General features: G+C 43.2%; 1 protein-coding gene across 2 annotated transcripts in view; it reads right to left on the bottom strand.

Moving 5' to 3' along the window:
• MRPS5 (mitochondrial ribosomal protein S5) overlaps positions 1 to 18,252 on the bottom strand; it is a 91,692-nt gene that overhangs the window by 54,838 nt on the left and 18,602 nt on the right. For both annotated transcript variants that reach the window (XM_030558267.1, XM_030558268.1), the window contains 2 exons: positions 7,261 to 7,386; positions 5,557 to 5,790 (listed from right to left, as the gene is read on the bottom strand). In XM_030558267.1, the coding sequence (XP_030414127.1) occupies positions 5,557 to 5,790; positions 7,261 to 7,386 (360 nt within the window). The remainder of the gene's footprint in view (positions 1 to 5,556; positions 5,791 to 7,260; positions 7,387 to 18,252) is intronic.

Below are 18,252 nucleotides of genomic sequence, written 5' to 3' on the forward strand. Positions count from 1 at the left end.
GAATCTCTGAAGCTATGAATCTTGTTGTCCATTTTCTCTGAAAACAGAGAGGGACCTTCAAAAGGGAGGTCTTGGATTGTGTGTTGGACCACTAGGGGAAATCCAGATGACTGCAACCATAAACACCTTCTCATATTCAAACTGTTATCCAAAACTGTTTTGGAGGGCAGTTCTGGCAACCAGTTTACCCTCCTCACTCATTGCTGCAAACTCTTGTCCACACTCCTCGGGTAACTTGTCTTTAAACTTCTTAACGTTCTTCCAGAAGGTGAAGTCATGGTGACTCAGGGGTGCCTGCTGGTTTTCAATCCTGAGCTGCAGCTTCCTGAAGAATAAAGTTTGCAACCAAACAGATCCAGCCTCTTTGAGCCTTTGCTTTTTGGCGTGGAAGCTCAATGTCCCTGCCTTTCCTGCTTATTGGTGGCTGCCACCACAGGAGAGCCTGGATAGTGGGTGGTGACAGTAAAAATGTGCATACCCCTTAGAGTGGACAAAGCACCTCCTCTGGGCTCAGTGCTGCCAAACAGCCATGATTGGCTCCAGGATGATTTCATTAACTGGTAGAGCCACTCTAGCCAGGGTCATCGATATCAGGATGTCCATCTACTGGTGAGACCTTCTGGACACTTCTTTTGCCTGAATCCCAAGTAGAGAGGCCACTTTTTAAAAGCTCTTGATGGACTCTGTGGCCCTCTGACATGGTGAGTGATTTGAGGGCCCAATAGCCTCAGCTGATGATAAAGATGAGGAGGCAGCAGGCATCTGACGTGGTTGCTGGTCCGTAGCTTGTGGTGGAGAGGCTGCCTGCATGAGTTCCAGGTGCTCGGTACCTGTCTCAGTAGCAGATACCGGAGAACAGTGCTCTTGGTGCCCGAAACCAGTCTCTGCATCGGGTTCTGGAGGGTAGTGCGTTTGGTGCCTGCGTCTCCAGTGCACCAGGAGGGTTGAGAGCAGGACCTGGCTGAAGGAGGAATGCCCCCGCGGTGACCAGAATGGCCACTGGTATGGGCCTGGGACCCCTCCTTATCCATGGCATTGACCTTTAGCTGGGGCCCGTTGGGTTTGCCACATGGCACTGTAGTACCAATGACTCTGATGGGGGGGGGGAACGTGCTATGTCCTGGGTGGGACAGAAATAACCTCACCTCTGAGCCTGAGGAGTCAGATGCCTCTGACAGAGGAGGGGCTGAAAGACAGCCTGAGCCCGGGAATGGGCAGTAGCGGGGAAATAGAGAAGGCTTTCCTCTTGACACGACAAGCTTCAGGGGAGGCTTAGGTAACCATGCTGCAGGATCTCAGTGCAGTGAGCTATGAGCCGCAGGCATCGACATGGGTTGCAGACCTTCTACTGCCACGATACCAGTACTGAGTGACTAAACATGTTTCTTGGGGCTGCTGGGGTGTTTCTGGGGTGGCTGGGTGCAACACTGCCTGCTGGCTCTGTTAATGTCCTTTATGGGAGAGCTTGACAGACCTGACACAAGTTCTGAAGGTGGAGATCCCCCTTGGGAGGTGATGAGCGTTCCAGGGATGGCCTTTCTCCCAAATGCTTTGTGGAGTGTCTGCCTCTGTCTTGCTTTGGTACTGACACAGAAGAACAAGAGGCAGAACCTGAGGAAGGTCCAAGTTTTTTCTTCAGTACCAAAGAATGGGACCAAGGAACTGCAAACAGGTCTGGTGGGGTGCTCTGTACCAAACTGATGTAGTTGGGATGCTTTCCCTGTGTGATGACTCTGACGGGGGTTGAAGTGCTGCTTCCATGAGCAAGTCCTTAAGCTTCACGACACTCTCGCTTTTTGGGCAGGGCTTGAAGCTTTTCCAGATGTGACATTTGTCACTAATGTGGGATTCTCCCAAACATTTCAGGCAGGATGGATGCTGGTCACTGACTGGCACAGATCCTGCAGAACTTAAACCCCGACGAGCAAGGCATCATTCCAGTACAGGTCCCAGTACCAAGAAAAAAGGGTCAAGAGAGACCAAAACCAGACACCTAGCCCTAAAACTATGAAAAATGATTAAAGCTAACTATACCCAACAAGTTACTAAAGTACAGATACGTAGAAAGCAGAGTGAGGGAAGTGCGTGAATCACTCAAGCCTGGATTCGCTCCGACAATCATCACTGGCATTAAGGAGGAACTGAGGTGAGTGGCTCCGCTCTGATACCAGCCTGCAGTGGTGTATGCTAACAGAGGGTGCTCGAGCCACCTCAACAGATATTGCTGAGGAAAATAAATCTCCGATGCCTGGGCCTGGGGTTTGCGCACACCTGCCGTGGCACCAACCTGTGCAATCTCTGGAAGAAGTAGTGAGGCACAGAATGGTTAAGTGACTTGCTCAAAGGCACTCAGCCTGGGGCAGAGCTGGAGAAAGAACCCAGGTATCCTGAAACTCAGTACAGTGCCTTGATGACAAGACCAGCCTTCCTCTCTCAATTCAGTCTGAAACTCTTGGGGCACCACTACTCAGTTCTTGAGAGGTCATAACTCTGTATTTATTCCAGGACAAAAGTTACACATTCTATTCTTCCTAGCTCTTCACTGCTGAAGAAGTGCTGGGGGGAACAAACAGTTGTGCACAGTATGTTCCAAGCGATGATCCATTTGTGTATTTCATTATTTGCATGCATGAGCTGCCTACTTGTGTAACTGTTACTCAGATGACTACCCTAAGTGAACTAAACATATATGCATTGATTGGAAACTGTCATATTGCTAGAGGATGTAACAATTCTATAAATGGCTCCCTTCCATCATGTCTACACTATTCTCTAGTATTATTTTAGAATATATTTTGAATGATATTATATTAGACAATCTATGATGATTCAAGCAAACAAGCAAGCAACCATGAGACTTATTTGACACAGATTTCTATACAACTACAGGGAAAAAAATCTTGCCATTTCAAATCAATCATAATATGTTAGTGCAATACTTTAAAGGGCATTCAATTTAAAGGGCTGCCTGAAAAATTTCTCTGTAATCAGTCAAATGCAACTATAGCATCATTTTTCTGTCCTGTAAGAGTCAGGAAGCAATCTTTACAAAACTAAACCTTTCACATAACATTCATGATTTAGTCTTTTCATAATGGTGATAAGAAAACACTGGCCAGGTATATGCTACACCTGGGGTACCAAAGGGCATGACCCTTCTTTTCTCTATATAAATTATATGAATAAATGTAAGCTTTCCCTCTGCAAGTTACTTTTGAAAACAGAATTCCATTTCAGAAATGTCTCATAAGGGACAAAAAGCAAATCCAAGAGCATGGCAGAATTTTAAGTATTCGGTACCACTATCCTTTGCTACTGCTCATTTGGCTCATGAAAGCTATGGCAGAAAGGATACAAATTAAGCAGAAACACAGTCAGATCCTTTTGACTGGCCTGTGCTCTAACACCCACTTTGGGAAAAGGAACAATAAGCAAGTCTTTTTGGCACAGCCTTTGGCAAATGCCAATATTTACTTTATAAACTCTAACAAATTCTCTTGGTGATGGACCTTGTCAATAGGGCTGGTCACATCTTTGCCAAGGTTCCTGTTTCAGAACGTACTGAACACTAAATTAACTCTCTTATCTGACTATTTTAAACATTAATAATAATTTGTTTCTGGTCATGCTCACAACAAGCTGTATGCTTCCTAGCCAGGAAAGACGCACTGTTCCTGCCATGAAGAGCTTACATTCTAAAGGAAAAGGAGTCAGTAGGACTCATATGGCAGGCGAGAGAATTTTCAAATACCAACAACTCAAAAAACATACCGCTCTTAAACAAGCATTTGTGGCGCTAAGCTTCTATAGATGGCTGAATCAGACAGCACAGTGAACAAGATACGTGGGGAAGAAGAAAGTTGCTGCTTACCAACAGCAATTCTTGTCCTTAATGCATTGCCTCCATAGAGCCACACTGCACATACCTGGGTGCAGAACATGCAGAACTTGGCAATGAGGGTGAACACACGGCCCTCCATCCCTGCCTTCTATAGAAAAGTATAAATAACCCACCCCGCCTAGCCTTCCCTCAGGAAAAGGCCTTGCTGACTGAATTATTTTTCCAGTTGAGTCATTCCACCACCTTACATGGCGGTATGAAACGTATACATGGCCAAAACAGATGCTGTCCCAATGATTAGCTGTGAAGTTTGGATTAGGCTAGAAGTGACCATTCTGATAATTTAGGATGATCCGCACATCACAGGTCTGAGAACGTCACCCAAGGAGCCCTCCATTAAGCCTTGTGATTGAGCTAGAGTGTGTATTTTAGAAAGACATCTAATCTTGACTTAAAGTCTCTGAGTAATGGAAGATCCACCATTACCTCTAAGGCAGTGGTGGGCAAGCTATAGATAAGTCTGAACAGACAGAGGCATAATGTCACAGAACAGTGAGGTAAAGGTTCCAGTTTCCATGGCTTTGGTGCAAATGCACTCTTGGAACATTATATGGCGTTCCATGCAGCATATTACTGGAAAATATTGGCAAACTGGAGGGAGTTTATACAAAACAAAAATCCACAAACTGATTGGGGGGTGGTGGTGGGAGGCTGAAAGAAGTGACTTGAAAGAAAATTAGAAAACTTCAATATGCATTATTTGGGAAGGGCTCCGTGTATTCTGCAGCCATTAAATTTGCCACAGAATCTATCCTTTGCTGCAGAAATATGCTCCAGAAGCTAGACTTTAGTTTAGGAAAATAAATTATGCTACTGGCTCTTATGGGCGTGAAGAAAACTTTGAAAACATCAATCAAGTGTAATAGGTGCAATTACATCTGAGCCTGCAGAGAGCCTGAAACAATCCTGCAGAGAAATGTGAACTGTCTGATAAATCTCAATGGAATATTACCAGAAAAACCTAAACATGACAATATAAATGTCGACGTTAACTGTTTCACAGACATTACTCTGCTGACTGTTACTTGTTTTCACATTTAATTTGTTAAAAACTTTTTTGTTCTAAATGAAGCTGTCGTAGAATTTCTAGTTACCACAAAAGACTGTTACAGAGACTCTAGGAGAGAGGTGGGCAACTTGCAGCCGACATGTGGCCTATTAGGGTAATCTGCTGGCGGGCTGAGAGACATTTTGCGGACGTTGACCGCCTGCAGGCACAGACCCCCGCAGCTCCCAGTGGCCTTAGTTCGCCGTTCCCGGCCAATGGGAGCTGTGCAAAGTGATGGCCAGCACTATCCTGTGTTTCGCTGACTTCTTTATTTCTGTTACTAAGCTAACAGGAACACTGCAAATATGGCTACATCTTGTACTCAGGACTGCTGATGTAAGACATACAAAAAATGTTTTCATATTTTAAGACTCACAAAAGTTTAACTGAGAAGCAGTCAACTAGTGCCCAGCTTTAATATAAACAACTGTCAGTCCAGTTAAGATTACTAACTCTTTAGTTTAACTGCCTGGGTTTTTTGTATAGAAATTCTTATAGTTCCTAGTATAGAGGAGAATAATTATAAAGAAATTTAAAATGCTGCGAAAGTATGGATTCTTCTTCCCCTGCCTCTCTCTATGAAGGTAATTACATTCAGTCTTCTTACCTCCATTAGGACCTGGATCAGGGGGCCCCAGACTGATGCCTCCCCAGGAATTTCCAGTCCAGCCTCTCTCTCTCTTCACCTTTGTTTTTCTTCTCTTCTCCCACTCATCCCTCTGCCGGATAATTTCAGACTGCACCTTCTCCTGCTCCTCTTTGTCTCGCTGACCAATTGTCTGGACTGCCCCACTTTTCATTACAGGAGTATTAAGACCAGGCCAAAGGAAACCAGAACGTCCTTAAGAAAAGCAAAATGTGAAAAGATTTCACTCACATTTAATGTAAAATTAAAGGTTAAAACTCAACAGTACATAAGGTGAATCTAATAAAATGGAGGTTTTAATGTTCACTTATATTTCAACTGCTTTTCACAGGACAGAATCTGTATTAAAAGCTGGAAATGGAGCTATGTGAAATGGAGCATCATTATCAAAATCACCTAAGAAAAAAGGAGAGAGAGAGAGCGCTTATCTCACGCTGTCAAAACTCCACAGAAATTAATGCTAATGTGCTAACTGCACTGTTTATAAAAAGTATTACAAATAGATAGGGTTGTCAGGTGTCTGTGTTTTGACTGGAATGCCCTGCCCTGGCTCCACATGGCTTTTGAAAGCAGCCAGCATGTCCAGCTCCTAGGCGCAGGGGCAGCCATGGGGGCTCTACGTGCTGCCCCTACCCCAAGTGCTGGCTCCGCATCTCCCATTGGCTGGGAACGGCTGACAATAGGTGCTGCAGGGGCTGTGCCTGCGGGGGGTGGGCAGTGCACAGAGCCCACTTCCCCCTTCGCCTATGTGAAAGTAGAATGAATTATATTGTGAAAATAGAAAGGATTAAAGAAATGCTGTCTGTACCTTTAAGAAAAACTGTTGGAATGCTGCAATCCAGGTGTCAGGAATACAGACATTCACATAGAACAATTGCACCATTTAAGGGCAATTGGTGAAGTATTAGCCTCAGATCCATAAAGAGTTAGTAAGGAAGTAGGATATGCATGCTGTGCCCCAGGTGAATTTTACAGTTTTGCTTTCTTTGTTCTTTTGTCTGATTCCCGCTCTTTTATCTGTATAAATAAGACTGTTTTGGCCTTGCATGACCGCTCACATATTCTGAATGTTATTGGCAGAGCGCTGTGCTAATAAAACAGAGTGGTCTGACAAATTGTGAGTCCTGATTCTAACTTTGACACCTAGGAGCCAGACATGCCAGCCACTTCCAGGAGCTGCCAGAGTTAAGCGTCGCTGGGCCGGAGCCCGCATGCTGAACGCCCTCCCGCCCCTCAACACCCCATCCCATCTGTGAGCCTTCTCCTCACCCAAACTCCCACCCAGAGCCCACACCCCTCACTCCCTCCCGCAACTCAACTCAACTCCCTACCCCAGCCCTGAGCCCCCTCCCGCACTCAAACCCCCTCCTGTACCCCAAGCCCCTCATCCCCAGACCCATCCCAGAGCCCACATCCCCAGCCAGAGCCCTCACCCTCCTCTTGCACCCCAACCCCCCGCCCCAGCCGGGTGAAAGTGAGGGTGCGAGAGAATGAGCGATGGAGGGAGTGGGAAATGGAGTGAGTGGGGGTGTGGCCTGGGAGGGGTGGGGAAAGGGTGTTCGATTTTGTGCAATTAGAAAGATGCCAACCCTAATTACAAACCAAAAACACTATGAATGGTAAGAGCAACACATTTACCAGTCCTATGGTTATTTATGCATTTACCTTCTCCAATGATCTGGCCTCTATTGAGATCCCTCCTGAACTTTTTCTTGGTTCGCTTTCCTCTTCCTTTCCTTGCTCCAGCACCGGTCTCTGCCAAAACCCCTTTCCACAGCTCATCAGCTGTCACTGTAATGAAATGGCTATCATAAGTATGGCACCAGAATAATTAATATTGGTAACATTACTGAACAAAATATTCAAGATGCTAACCCTTAGTTGATCCAGGCTGGGAATGCTTAACACCCCTCCCCCCATTAGTACCTGTTTAAGCAAGCATGTATTCTTCTGCCTGTATCCTTATCTCTCTCTCCACTACTCTCTCTGCCCCCATCTCTTTTTGGCCCTGGGTGCATTGGGTCTCAAAGCAAATTAATGGAACTCTGTTTAAACACTGTTCAAAGCAACAATGGTTTCTAACATGGTTCGCATTGCCACTGCAGAGGAGGTGAAACCACTTAAGTACTGTGGTAAGGAAGGTACCCAGGTGAACACAGGGTTTAAAATCTACTTTGAATTTTGTTTTTAAATCAATACCGTTCCTAGACAGTGTAATGTTTTAATGGCCTTGGTAGCACAAGACAGGAACACAACAAGATCATTCACTAGTAACTGACATTGGCAATAGAAGTCACTGCTCTCTGTGACACAGCGACCCATTGGTGCCAGCTGGCAAAGAGTTCACTGTTTTGTAACAGCAACACCTAGCAGGCCTTACCAAATCACTACACCTAGCACACCACTTCCATAGCATTTATTCATAAATGATGTCATGTGACAGCTCTCAAAAAAGCTTGTGGCACAGTGATCCTCTCAATCATTGTGAGATAAACGTACAGATGATATTTAGGGAGCTGTTTATGATGAGGCATGATTTCCCTTTACAAAAACCATGTTTACTCTTCCTCAACAGATCATGTTCATCTATATGTCGGATCATTCTATTCTTTACTATAGTTTCAACCAATTTGCCTGCTACTGAAGTGAGGCTTACAGTAATTACCAGGATCATCTCTGCAGCCTTTTTTAAAAATTGGTGTCACCTAAGTTATCCTCCAGCCATCTGGTACTGAAGATGATTTAAGTGATAGGTTACACACCACAGTTGTTAGTTCTGCAATTTTAAATTTGTGTTCCTTCACAACTCTTGGATGAACACGCCCTGGTCAAGATGAGGTAACACTGTTTCGTCTATCAATTTGTTCCTAAATCTCATCTATTGACCCATAAAATCTGGGGCATTCCTAATATTTGTCACCTAAAGAGAATGGCTCAGGTATGGGAATCTCCCTCACATGCTCTGCAGTGAAGACTGATGCAAAGAATTCATTTAGCTTCTCTGCAATGGTCTTGTCTTCCTTGAGTATTTCTTTAGCACTGTGATTATCCAGTGGCCCCAATGACTGTTTGGGAGGCTTCCTGCTTCTGATGCACTTAAAAATATTTTTGCTGTTAGATTGTGCATCTTTACTAGTTACTCTTCAATTTTTTTGGCCTGCCTAATTACACTGTTATACTAGCCTTCCAGAATTTATGCTCCTTTCATTGTATCAGTTAATGCTTTCATACACTGATGAAATACAGGGTTCTCCCACCCTTTACATCCTTCTTTCCACCCCTCGTTGAGGTGTGATGCTTTACATAGCATCATCATAGAACTGAAGAAGACACATTCAGAAAACCAAATTAATTTCACAGCCTGCTCTATCTCTTGTCTGGGCACATCTGCTGTGCCATAAGGCATGGGAAGTAACCATCTTCACGTTCAGACCTGACAACATGCTTGCATGCATATTTACTAACTGAGGTTACTATGCTACCACTACATAAAGCTGAAACACAGGTCTTTTCTAAAAGTCAGGATTTTTTTTTTTTAATTAAAACTGAAATGATGTGATGAAGATATTCACAGCATGTTATAAAGCCAGTTTTTCTCCCAACTAGGCCAGAATCCAGTAAAGAAGATAATCAGGAATACAGTCAGACAATTGCTTCAACTCCTGAGAATGAATGAGCCTGAACATCAACAGTGACCTGGAAACATCTCTCAAATGTCTCAGCCTGCAAGAGAGATCACTACTGTAAATTACATCTCCTGTCTCAGGCTGGACCACATTCTGGGTTTCTCTCTCTAAAAGTAGCAGTCTGAATCCCAGCAATCAGAGGAAGAAAAATAGTTCAGTTGGACAGAAGTGACTTGTCTAAAAAGCAACACAAAATAACTGCTGAAGATCCCCAATCATGAAAAGAGATATCCTGCCTTATTCTCAATATGGGCCCACAGAGCCCCAGACAATGGCACCAGTGAAGTTCTGCAATGAAGAAAGGGTGCAGCCAGCACAGAACGTCTATAACCTGCCACTGCCTTTACTCATACAATGAATTTGTAATTCCTGAGGATACACATGCATCTTCCTAATGATTATCTTTATTTTGTATTTATTTAAATTCAGTAAGATAAGGCTAGTATGTGCCAGCTTCACTCTCCTACTGCTAAAATAGCTCCAGTTGCAAAGCTACATATTTTCACAAAAACGTTGATGGATGCAATACCTAGATATGGTATGCTATAAATATTGGTTTATTGCATATAAAATATAAAATATGGTTATATTGCCATGGGCTGCGAAAGGGTGCATTATTCATTTGTGGTTTTGTGCAGGTCAAATTTTATAATACCCCATCTTGCGACACTAGACTGTCCTTGGACCACAAGCCCAGCTGTACTTACTTTGGAGGGAGATGAAAATTAGAGCACAAATTGGTAACACCCAAATATTATCTAAGATGGCAGAAAAACTAACATCATCACAATTTTAAAGTCCAATCTCTAACAATCTGCCAAGATTAAAGGCCTATTTCTTAGCTCATTTGAAAAGGAAGAATCCCAGCTCCCCCAAAGCATAAACAAGGAAGCAAGATTAGTTGGGGATGTGGAAGGAACAGGGGCGACTCCAGGCACCAGTGCACCAAGCGCGTGCCTGGGGTGGCAAGCCGCGGGGAGCAGCTGGCCGGTAGCTGTGGGGGTAGCAGTCAGGCTGCCTTCGGTGGCATGCCTGCAGGAGGTCTGCCGGTCCCATGGTTTCGGTGGCAATTTGGCGGTGGGTACGCTGAAGGCGCGGGACTGGCAGACCTCCCACAAGCATGCTGCTGAAAGCCGCCTGACTGCCGTGCTTGGGGCGGCAAAATACATAGAGCCACCTCTGGAAGGGAACCACACATGTATCAAACATTAGTATTTGGGAGAGAAGTAGTTAATTTCATAGAAAGATTAAATATTGTTTAATAGGCAGAATTTTTTCCACTTGAAAACAACTTTTGCTGAATACTGTCTGATGCCAAATCAGTCACATAGCAGATTTTAACACCAGGGATTCAAAGAAACTAATATTGTTGATACATTTTTAAAAAGGTTACTGAACATGCCATGATAAATGCATTTTATTCCAGAGTAGTAATGCTTGCTAGTGCCATTATAGTTAGAAATCTGTATTCTCTTTATAAACTCATCTTTATAGGGGTTCTATAATAAATGTTTATTTCTAGGCCAACCATATCAGCTTCAGCTGAGAATATATTTTTATGGACAAATTTACTCTAAGTGTACAAATAGCTAAAATATTTGTAAAGTCATCACGCGCACAAAATCCCCCTACATTTTTTCATTCCAAATATTTTCCCCCATCTCCCCAAGCAAATAAAAGGGAATTCAAAAAAATTAAAATGTGCAAATCGTTAGCTGAAATATGACATTGTGTCTTTAGAGACAATGGATTGCCTGGATGTTTTGTAATGGGATACAGAATCTTCAGGTAACTGATACTGGTTTACTCTGGGTCCAGATGTAGAACAACAAAGACAAGACAGAGCTTTTTCAAGGGCTGACCCAAGGCTGTGGAATGAACTTCCACAGGAACGAAAGACCTTCCCCTCTAAGTGCAAGGTGCATTTGTTTGACCTTGCATTCTTTAAAAAACACATAGTATTGTGTGTACACACACACCACTGTGCAACTTCTTCCACCTAGGCAGAGGAGGAGAGAACACATGATAGATGTTAGTCACATTGCTTAATGCACTAGTGAAAGGGGCTTGGATACTACAGTGCTGAGCATGGTATAAGGGCATATACAGAACAGAATTACCAGAGATTGTTTCACTGTGGTCACTGAACAAAGTGATGGACTCATTCTGCTTCCTAGTAGAATTGGTTTTCACAGTATATCACCACAACTGGCAGCCTTGCTGACAGATTCAGAAAAGGTCATGTATTGCCAGAGTATGTCATGAGTAATTTACTCATCTACAGAGGTGGCCCTCTAGATCAGAGCTGAGGTTACAAATTGGAAAAAGTGGGGAAAGAGGGCTGTATTTATGCTATAATGACAAGAGGATTTCAGCCTCCAAAGTGGTAATGGCGCCTAACAGGAACACTTAAAAATTCATAAATCTTTCTAAAACAATCCACTGAGATTTAAATATTAGCTAGTATACTTAACCTTTCTACCAATTACATTACATACCTGCAACTTACTATGCATATGTGCAATTAATGAGACCATTATACTGCATTTAATTTTTAATATACACATTCTCTCTGACACAATTTAATTGCCCTCAAATCAATAATCTGCATTCAAGGAAGGTGCTGAATAGACAAAGCACGGATGCACAGATAGTGAGAGACTATTTCAATCAAAGAGAACTGTTACAGTCTCAATGTCAGAAAAAATTATCTTCAAAAGATGGTAACTTTGTCCTACCAAAGCTAACCAGTCAAAATAATTTGTGGTGGTTCTAAATATTAGCAATTCCTTTCACCAGGAGTCTTGAAAACCCCTACTCATTTGTTCTTAAAGCAAAACACACCCAATTTGCATGATCACTTCTTCAATTTGCACTTATAGTATTTCCCATAACTGTGACATAAATGGCAATTTCCTGCAATAGCTTTGAGAGATGTTTCTGTATTAAGTGTATGTATCATTGTGGGCCAGGGACTGTACGTAATTCCCTGGGGGAGGAGGACCACAGTTCCTCCAGGAACTAAGATCAGTGGAAGGTGATTAAACTAATTCACTCAGGTTGTAACACTTCCCAAGAGGTACCATCTCCTGAAAAGGTTGCATATACTGCTTCAAACTGGATTCCCCAGAGACCAAGAGACAAAGAAAGGACTTTTAGGATAAATAGGCTCTTTTGGATATGCCTCCTTGAGCTGGACTTTATACACCTTACAGCTCTAGTGAAGACATATCCCAAGAGTTACAAAACAGATACAGTAGAAATGACAACAACAGAAAAATTGCACATAAATATTACCACACATTTCCAGCTTCTGCTAAGAGGTGATCAACGATGGGCTCCTTTTCTGTAAGCACATAATCCTAGCTCCCATACTTTACGTTAGCAAGCTAATAGTCAGAGCCATGGTGGGGTATTACAGTGTTGGCAAATGTAAAGTGCTGTATTTCACAGAAATGGCGTAATGTTTATGGTCTGACAAAATTAAATTACTGTGTCTCAGTGTTAATGATTCTAATATACATGGATATAAACTAGCACAAAAGTTTACAGGTACAATTTAAAGTTGGTGTCCTAGTTACAAAAGGTTCCATTAAGGTTTATGTATGCATCAAATCTGATACCTAAAAATATTCTGTCATAACGCTTTTGGTAAATCACCTCAATAAATAAGTTCTCCCAATAATTACTGTAAATGCTCAAAAATTCAAAATGGCTTCTCCATAATCAAGAGTCGTTTAAAACCAATGATTCTCAAGTACAGGGGCATATATTCTACTTCAAGGAGAAAATGTAGGGGCAGGATGAACTACAGGATATATTGCAATATCCTCCACTCTAACAACTGATTTTTCTGTATCCATCACCATTCTATTTAAGACTATTATAAGCACACCGCATCTATGCTGTTCTCCAAGGCTCTATCTTCAAAAGTCTGAAATTGTGGCCATTTTGAATCTTCGTATCTCTGGAAAGCTTTCCGCAGCAGTGCAGTAGGTTTTTATTGTACAGCACAGTATTTCAATGGTCCAAGCAGCACTGCACATAAGAATGCTTCTATCATGCACCATTTAAGAATACAGAACACATAACTGAAGTCCCATGCACTGCAATGAAAACATGCTTGACAGAGAGAATAAACCTTGGGGCAACGAGGGAAGAGGAGTACCTATTGTTTAAATTGTCCTAGTCTTTTAGAAAAGAGTAAACATCTTTTGTGCACAATTATTCCATATAGCCCCTCCTAATTCTCCTCAATTCTGTGAGCAATAATTCTCTTTATGTAAAAGCAGCAAAGAATCCTGTGGCACCTTATAGACTAACAGACGTTTTAGAGCATGAGCTTTCGTGGGTGAATACCCACTTCTTCAGATGTGCGTCTCTCAAGTGTCTTCTCTTCGCCCAGCAGTTCTCGGTTGGCTTCCCCAGCTTCTCACACACATTCTCAGCTCCCCAGAACTACTATGAAGCTCTGCCTCATTTTCCCTTTCAGCAATTGTGAACTTATTTCCTTCCCTTATCAACACAGCTACTTCCTCTTAACACTCCTGCATGCTGTATCCACAGATCCACTTGTCACACCACCGGCCATCTCCTACATGAATCATCACTAAAAACAGTCGATTTCCTCTTTATTCTACAGTAACAAGCCTATAAGAGAATCTATTCCCTCTAACAGTACACTGTCACAATAGGAACTGCTCCAGGTCTGACGAAGCACTTCCTACTGCGACAGGACAGAGTGCTTTAAAGAATATTGATTCTCTAATCTAATACCTGAGAATCAGATCTCCTAGCCAGCTACAAAGATTGCAGAAGGTCCTGATTTTTTCCATGCAGACTTAAGTGTATATGAGCTGTGATTTATTTTTCCACTTGTAATTAGTTTCTTATTGTTATACAACCGACATACAATGGACTGAAATACCAGATTTGCAATATAAATAGCCAAGAACCTCAAAAGATTTGGTATATAAAATTCTGCAGTTAGGAAACAAAGCAACATCATAAGAGAAGCATAAACCAAAAAGCAGAAGCTAAGGTAAGGAATTGATTGAGTGTACAATATAATCCTGTTAGAGAAAAATGGAATCTACCCAAGCAAAAGGGAAAAAATATCACCACAATTTAAAGAGTGTCAACATTTATAGCTTATATAGTCTTGATGCCCAGAGATAAATAAAAAACCCAAATTAGAGGCAATTTCCAAACTTCCTGTAAAACTAAAATTGGAGTTAAGGTTGAAATTAGGGTATAACACTTGCAAGTATGGAAATGAACAGTCAAAGTCACCAAAACAATCTTATTTCTGCCTCTGTATTATCCTTCACATAACATTCAAAAACCCGGTAGTCCTCAACACCGCAAACAAGTCAGAAAACAAATTCTGAAACGTCTCATAACAGACATACTAAGATGCTAGTGAGCCAAATCAATCTCAGGTGCGACGCTGGGAAAGCCAGTTGATTTATACCTACAATTAGTTTAGTTTAGTCCAGAATGTCCAAAGTTTATCCTCCCTTCACAGGAGAGGAACTCTGGAGTCTTGCCTACTGAAATTCCTGAAGAGAGCTGGAAAGCACAAAGATCTCCTGACTGCTCCTGGTTAGAAAAGCAGTTAGTGAACTGCCTCTTCCCTTTCCTCACAGAAGTTGCTGACAGTGTGCCAAAAGAATTCTAAACCTAGATCTAGACAGATAAACATATAGAAGTTACAACAGATACAGCAATCAGAGCAAAATTTCTAATATTTAAATCAGAAATTAAAAGCTCTCTGTCAGGGCAGCCCGCAGGTGGCAGCAAATACAGTAAAATTACATTACTAAACAAACCAACAACAGTACTGAAGAGATTACTGTACTTGCAAGAAAAGGCAATAAAAAGCAAAAGCAAAGCTTGAAATGGAAATCAAAACAGAGCTAACTAGGGCCATCCCAGTAACATGTCAGATTTCTAGTCTGATTTTTCAGTAAGCCAGAGCCTGCCCTACTACAGGAAAATCAGAGCAAGAAATGCAGCATTTTCCATTCTTAGCACAAACTAAGGGTGTAGTCAGAGACTGTATTCCAACAAGCAGCAATAAAGCTTTTTATCAGATTAATGCAGAGAACACCATACTACAGACCTCATTAAATGACTCCAGGAAAGGCACAGATGAAAAACACTTGACTTTAGAATGTTTAGTTTGAATTTAACTGCATTAAACAAATGTAAATTGTGGAAATGTTCCATTAACATGCACATTTAAAGGGAAAAAAAAAGATTAAAAGGAAATTTCCATGAAAGATATGATCATTTTAAAATCCAGTTGACACTTTCCCACTCCTTATTGGTACAGCTTTTAAAAACTGTTTCAGCTAACATGGATTTGCCAGCAGTAAACACCACACAAGAGACTACATCTCTAGACTGATCTTCATTCTGGATGATCATTACATAGCTGCCAAGTTTTGCACAGCTCCATTGTGTAACATTTTATACAAATTACTTAATGAGCTAATTTGCATATTTTAAAGTTTGCCTATACAAGAACTGAGGTTAATGCCAACACATCCTGCTCCAAGCAGTGACTTCAGCATGGAGCAGTTCAAAGGTGGCACTGGTGAGTAGGGTTGCTGGGGGAGGGGAAGGGGGAGGCAGCTGTGTGGGTGGGATGCTAGGGTAGAGCGAAGTGTCTGGCTGTTAGGGCATGGGTAGCTGCTGGGGTGGTGCTGGGACTGCTGCTAGGGACTGAGAATGGGGGGGCGTTTCTTGGGGAGAGCCAAAGGCAGCTGGCTCAGGAGGCAGCAGGCAAGACAAGGGAGTTGGGTGCCAATACTGGACAGACAGCTCACCCCTTCACTTCCTCCAGCCCTGGGATCCAGCAGGGGGAGCAGCATGAGAGAGAGCACCTACCTGCCCGCTTGGTAGGTGCTACTGTGGCTTCTAGCAACCAGAAGACATAATTGAAGCTCTGGTGTGACCGGGCTGTCAAATGCATGACACTTGGGTGCCCAGTTTACAATACAATATGCCAGTCCACATAAACCAACACATCTATGTTAGCTGCAGCTATTTTTAATTATGGTTTTCTAAGATGGTGGAAATTAGTGCTGATGGGGCCTGAAACTGCTTGCAGCCCAAGTAAGGTGACCTCAAAGCTACTGAAGTTGGCTAGATCACTTGAATTCTAGGGTACATTAAACCACACACTAGTAACAAAGCTGGCCAGAAAAAAACCCCCTAAACTTTTGCTTCTATTTAAGTCCTACAACAGGGAAGAATCAGTAAAGGAGAGAGTAGTGTTTGATTCTCACTATTAGTATAGCATATGAGAGAGCTGCATGATTAGAAAATTCTGTTTTCTATTCTTTAATCTGACATTAGCTTCATGTGTGACTGTCAGCTAATCATTCAAATCAAAGTTTCTAAAATCTGAAGCACTGTTCCACTCAGCATTGCAAAGCCTGAGTGAGTTAGATGGCTTAGTACCATTTTCAAGACTGACACAAGCCCTCAAGAACCTAAGGGCTTGTCTACATCAGAAAGTTGCAGCGCTGGTGAGGGAGTTACAGCGCTGCAACTTAGGAGGTGTACACATCTGCAGGGCACCACCAGCGCTGCAACTCCCTGTTTGCAGCGCTGGCCGTACTCCCGTTTTGTCTCGGGTGCAGAGGATCCAGCGCTGGTGATCCAGCGCTGGTAATCCAATGTAGACACTTACCAGCGCTTTTCTTGACCTCCGTGGAAGGAGGAAGCCTCTGGTAATCAAGCTGGTCTCCTTTCCCGGTTTGCTCTCTCGTTCCCGGAACCCCGAGCAAGCAGGTCTCCTTCCCTGCGGTTTGCAGGGTGGTTCGGGGAATGCGAGAGCAAACCGCGGCGAAGCTGGTCTCCTTTCCCAGTTTGCTCTCTTGTTCCCGGAACCCCGAGCAAGCAGGTCTCCTTCCCTGCGGTTTGCTGGGTGGCTCCGGGAACGCGAGAGCAAACCGCGGCGAAGCTGGTCTCCTTTCCCGGTTTGCTCTCTCGTTCCCGGAACCCCGAGCAAGCAGGTCTCCTTCCCTGCGGTTTGCTGGGTGGCTCCGGGAACGCGAGAGCAAACCGCGGCGAAGCTGGTCTCCTTTCCCAGTTTGCTCTCTCGTTCCCGGAACCCCGAGCAAGCAGGTCTCCTTCCCTGCGGTTTGCTGGGTGGCTCCGGGAACGCGAGAGCAAACCGCGGCGAAGCTGGTCTCCTTTCCCGGTTTGCTCTCTCGTTCCCGGAACCCCGAGCAAGCAGGTCTCCTTCCCTGCGGTTTGCTGGGTGGCTCCGGGAACGCGAGAGCAAACCGCGGCGAAGCTGGTCTCCTTTCCCGGTTTGCTCTCGCGTTCCCGGAACCCCCCTTGAAGCCGCCCAACAGCGCTGCAGTGTGGCCACATCTAACACCACTTGCAGCGCTGGTTGCTGTAAGTGTGGCCACTCTGCAGCGCTGGCCCTATACAGCTGTACTAATACAGCTGTAACAACCAGCGCTGCAAAATTTTAGATGTAGACATGGCCTAAGCCTAAATCACTGAAGTCACTTCTGAAAATGGAAGTTGACCACCTAAATCACTTAAGGTTTGCAATGTTGAGGAAATGTAGAATGCCTTCATAATCTGGGCCTTTTCTTCTGTGCTTCAGTTTCCCCATTCCCACTCATGAGATGCCCTTTATAGTCACATTGGTAAAGCATTTTGAGATCTTTGGATAAAAGGTGCTAAGTAAACTCAAAGCATTATACAGATCAGCTGGCACAGAACCAAATCCTACATCTCTCAGCTGAATAGACAAGAAAAATTCTGAAGCAAATGATTTAAGTGTCATTTTAAAATTGCACATGAAATGCTTATTTGCAAGCACAATACTTAGCTTTATCATTACACTAAATGTCTGATCCCAGAACGGAAGCCTATCACTGAAAACAGACAAAGATGTGGATTGATTCTATTTCCCTCCATAATCTTGGGGTAATAACCC

This window comes from Gopherus evgoodei, chromosome 3 (assembly GCF_007399415.2).
Source record: "Gopherus evgoodei ecotype Sinaloan lineage chromosome 3, rGopEvg1_v1.p, whole genome shotgun sequence".
Classification (NCBI taxonomy): Eukaryota; Metazoa; Chordata; order Testudines; family Testudinidae; genus Gopherus; species Gopherus evgoodei.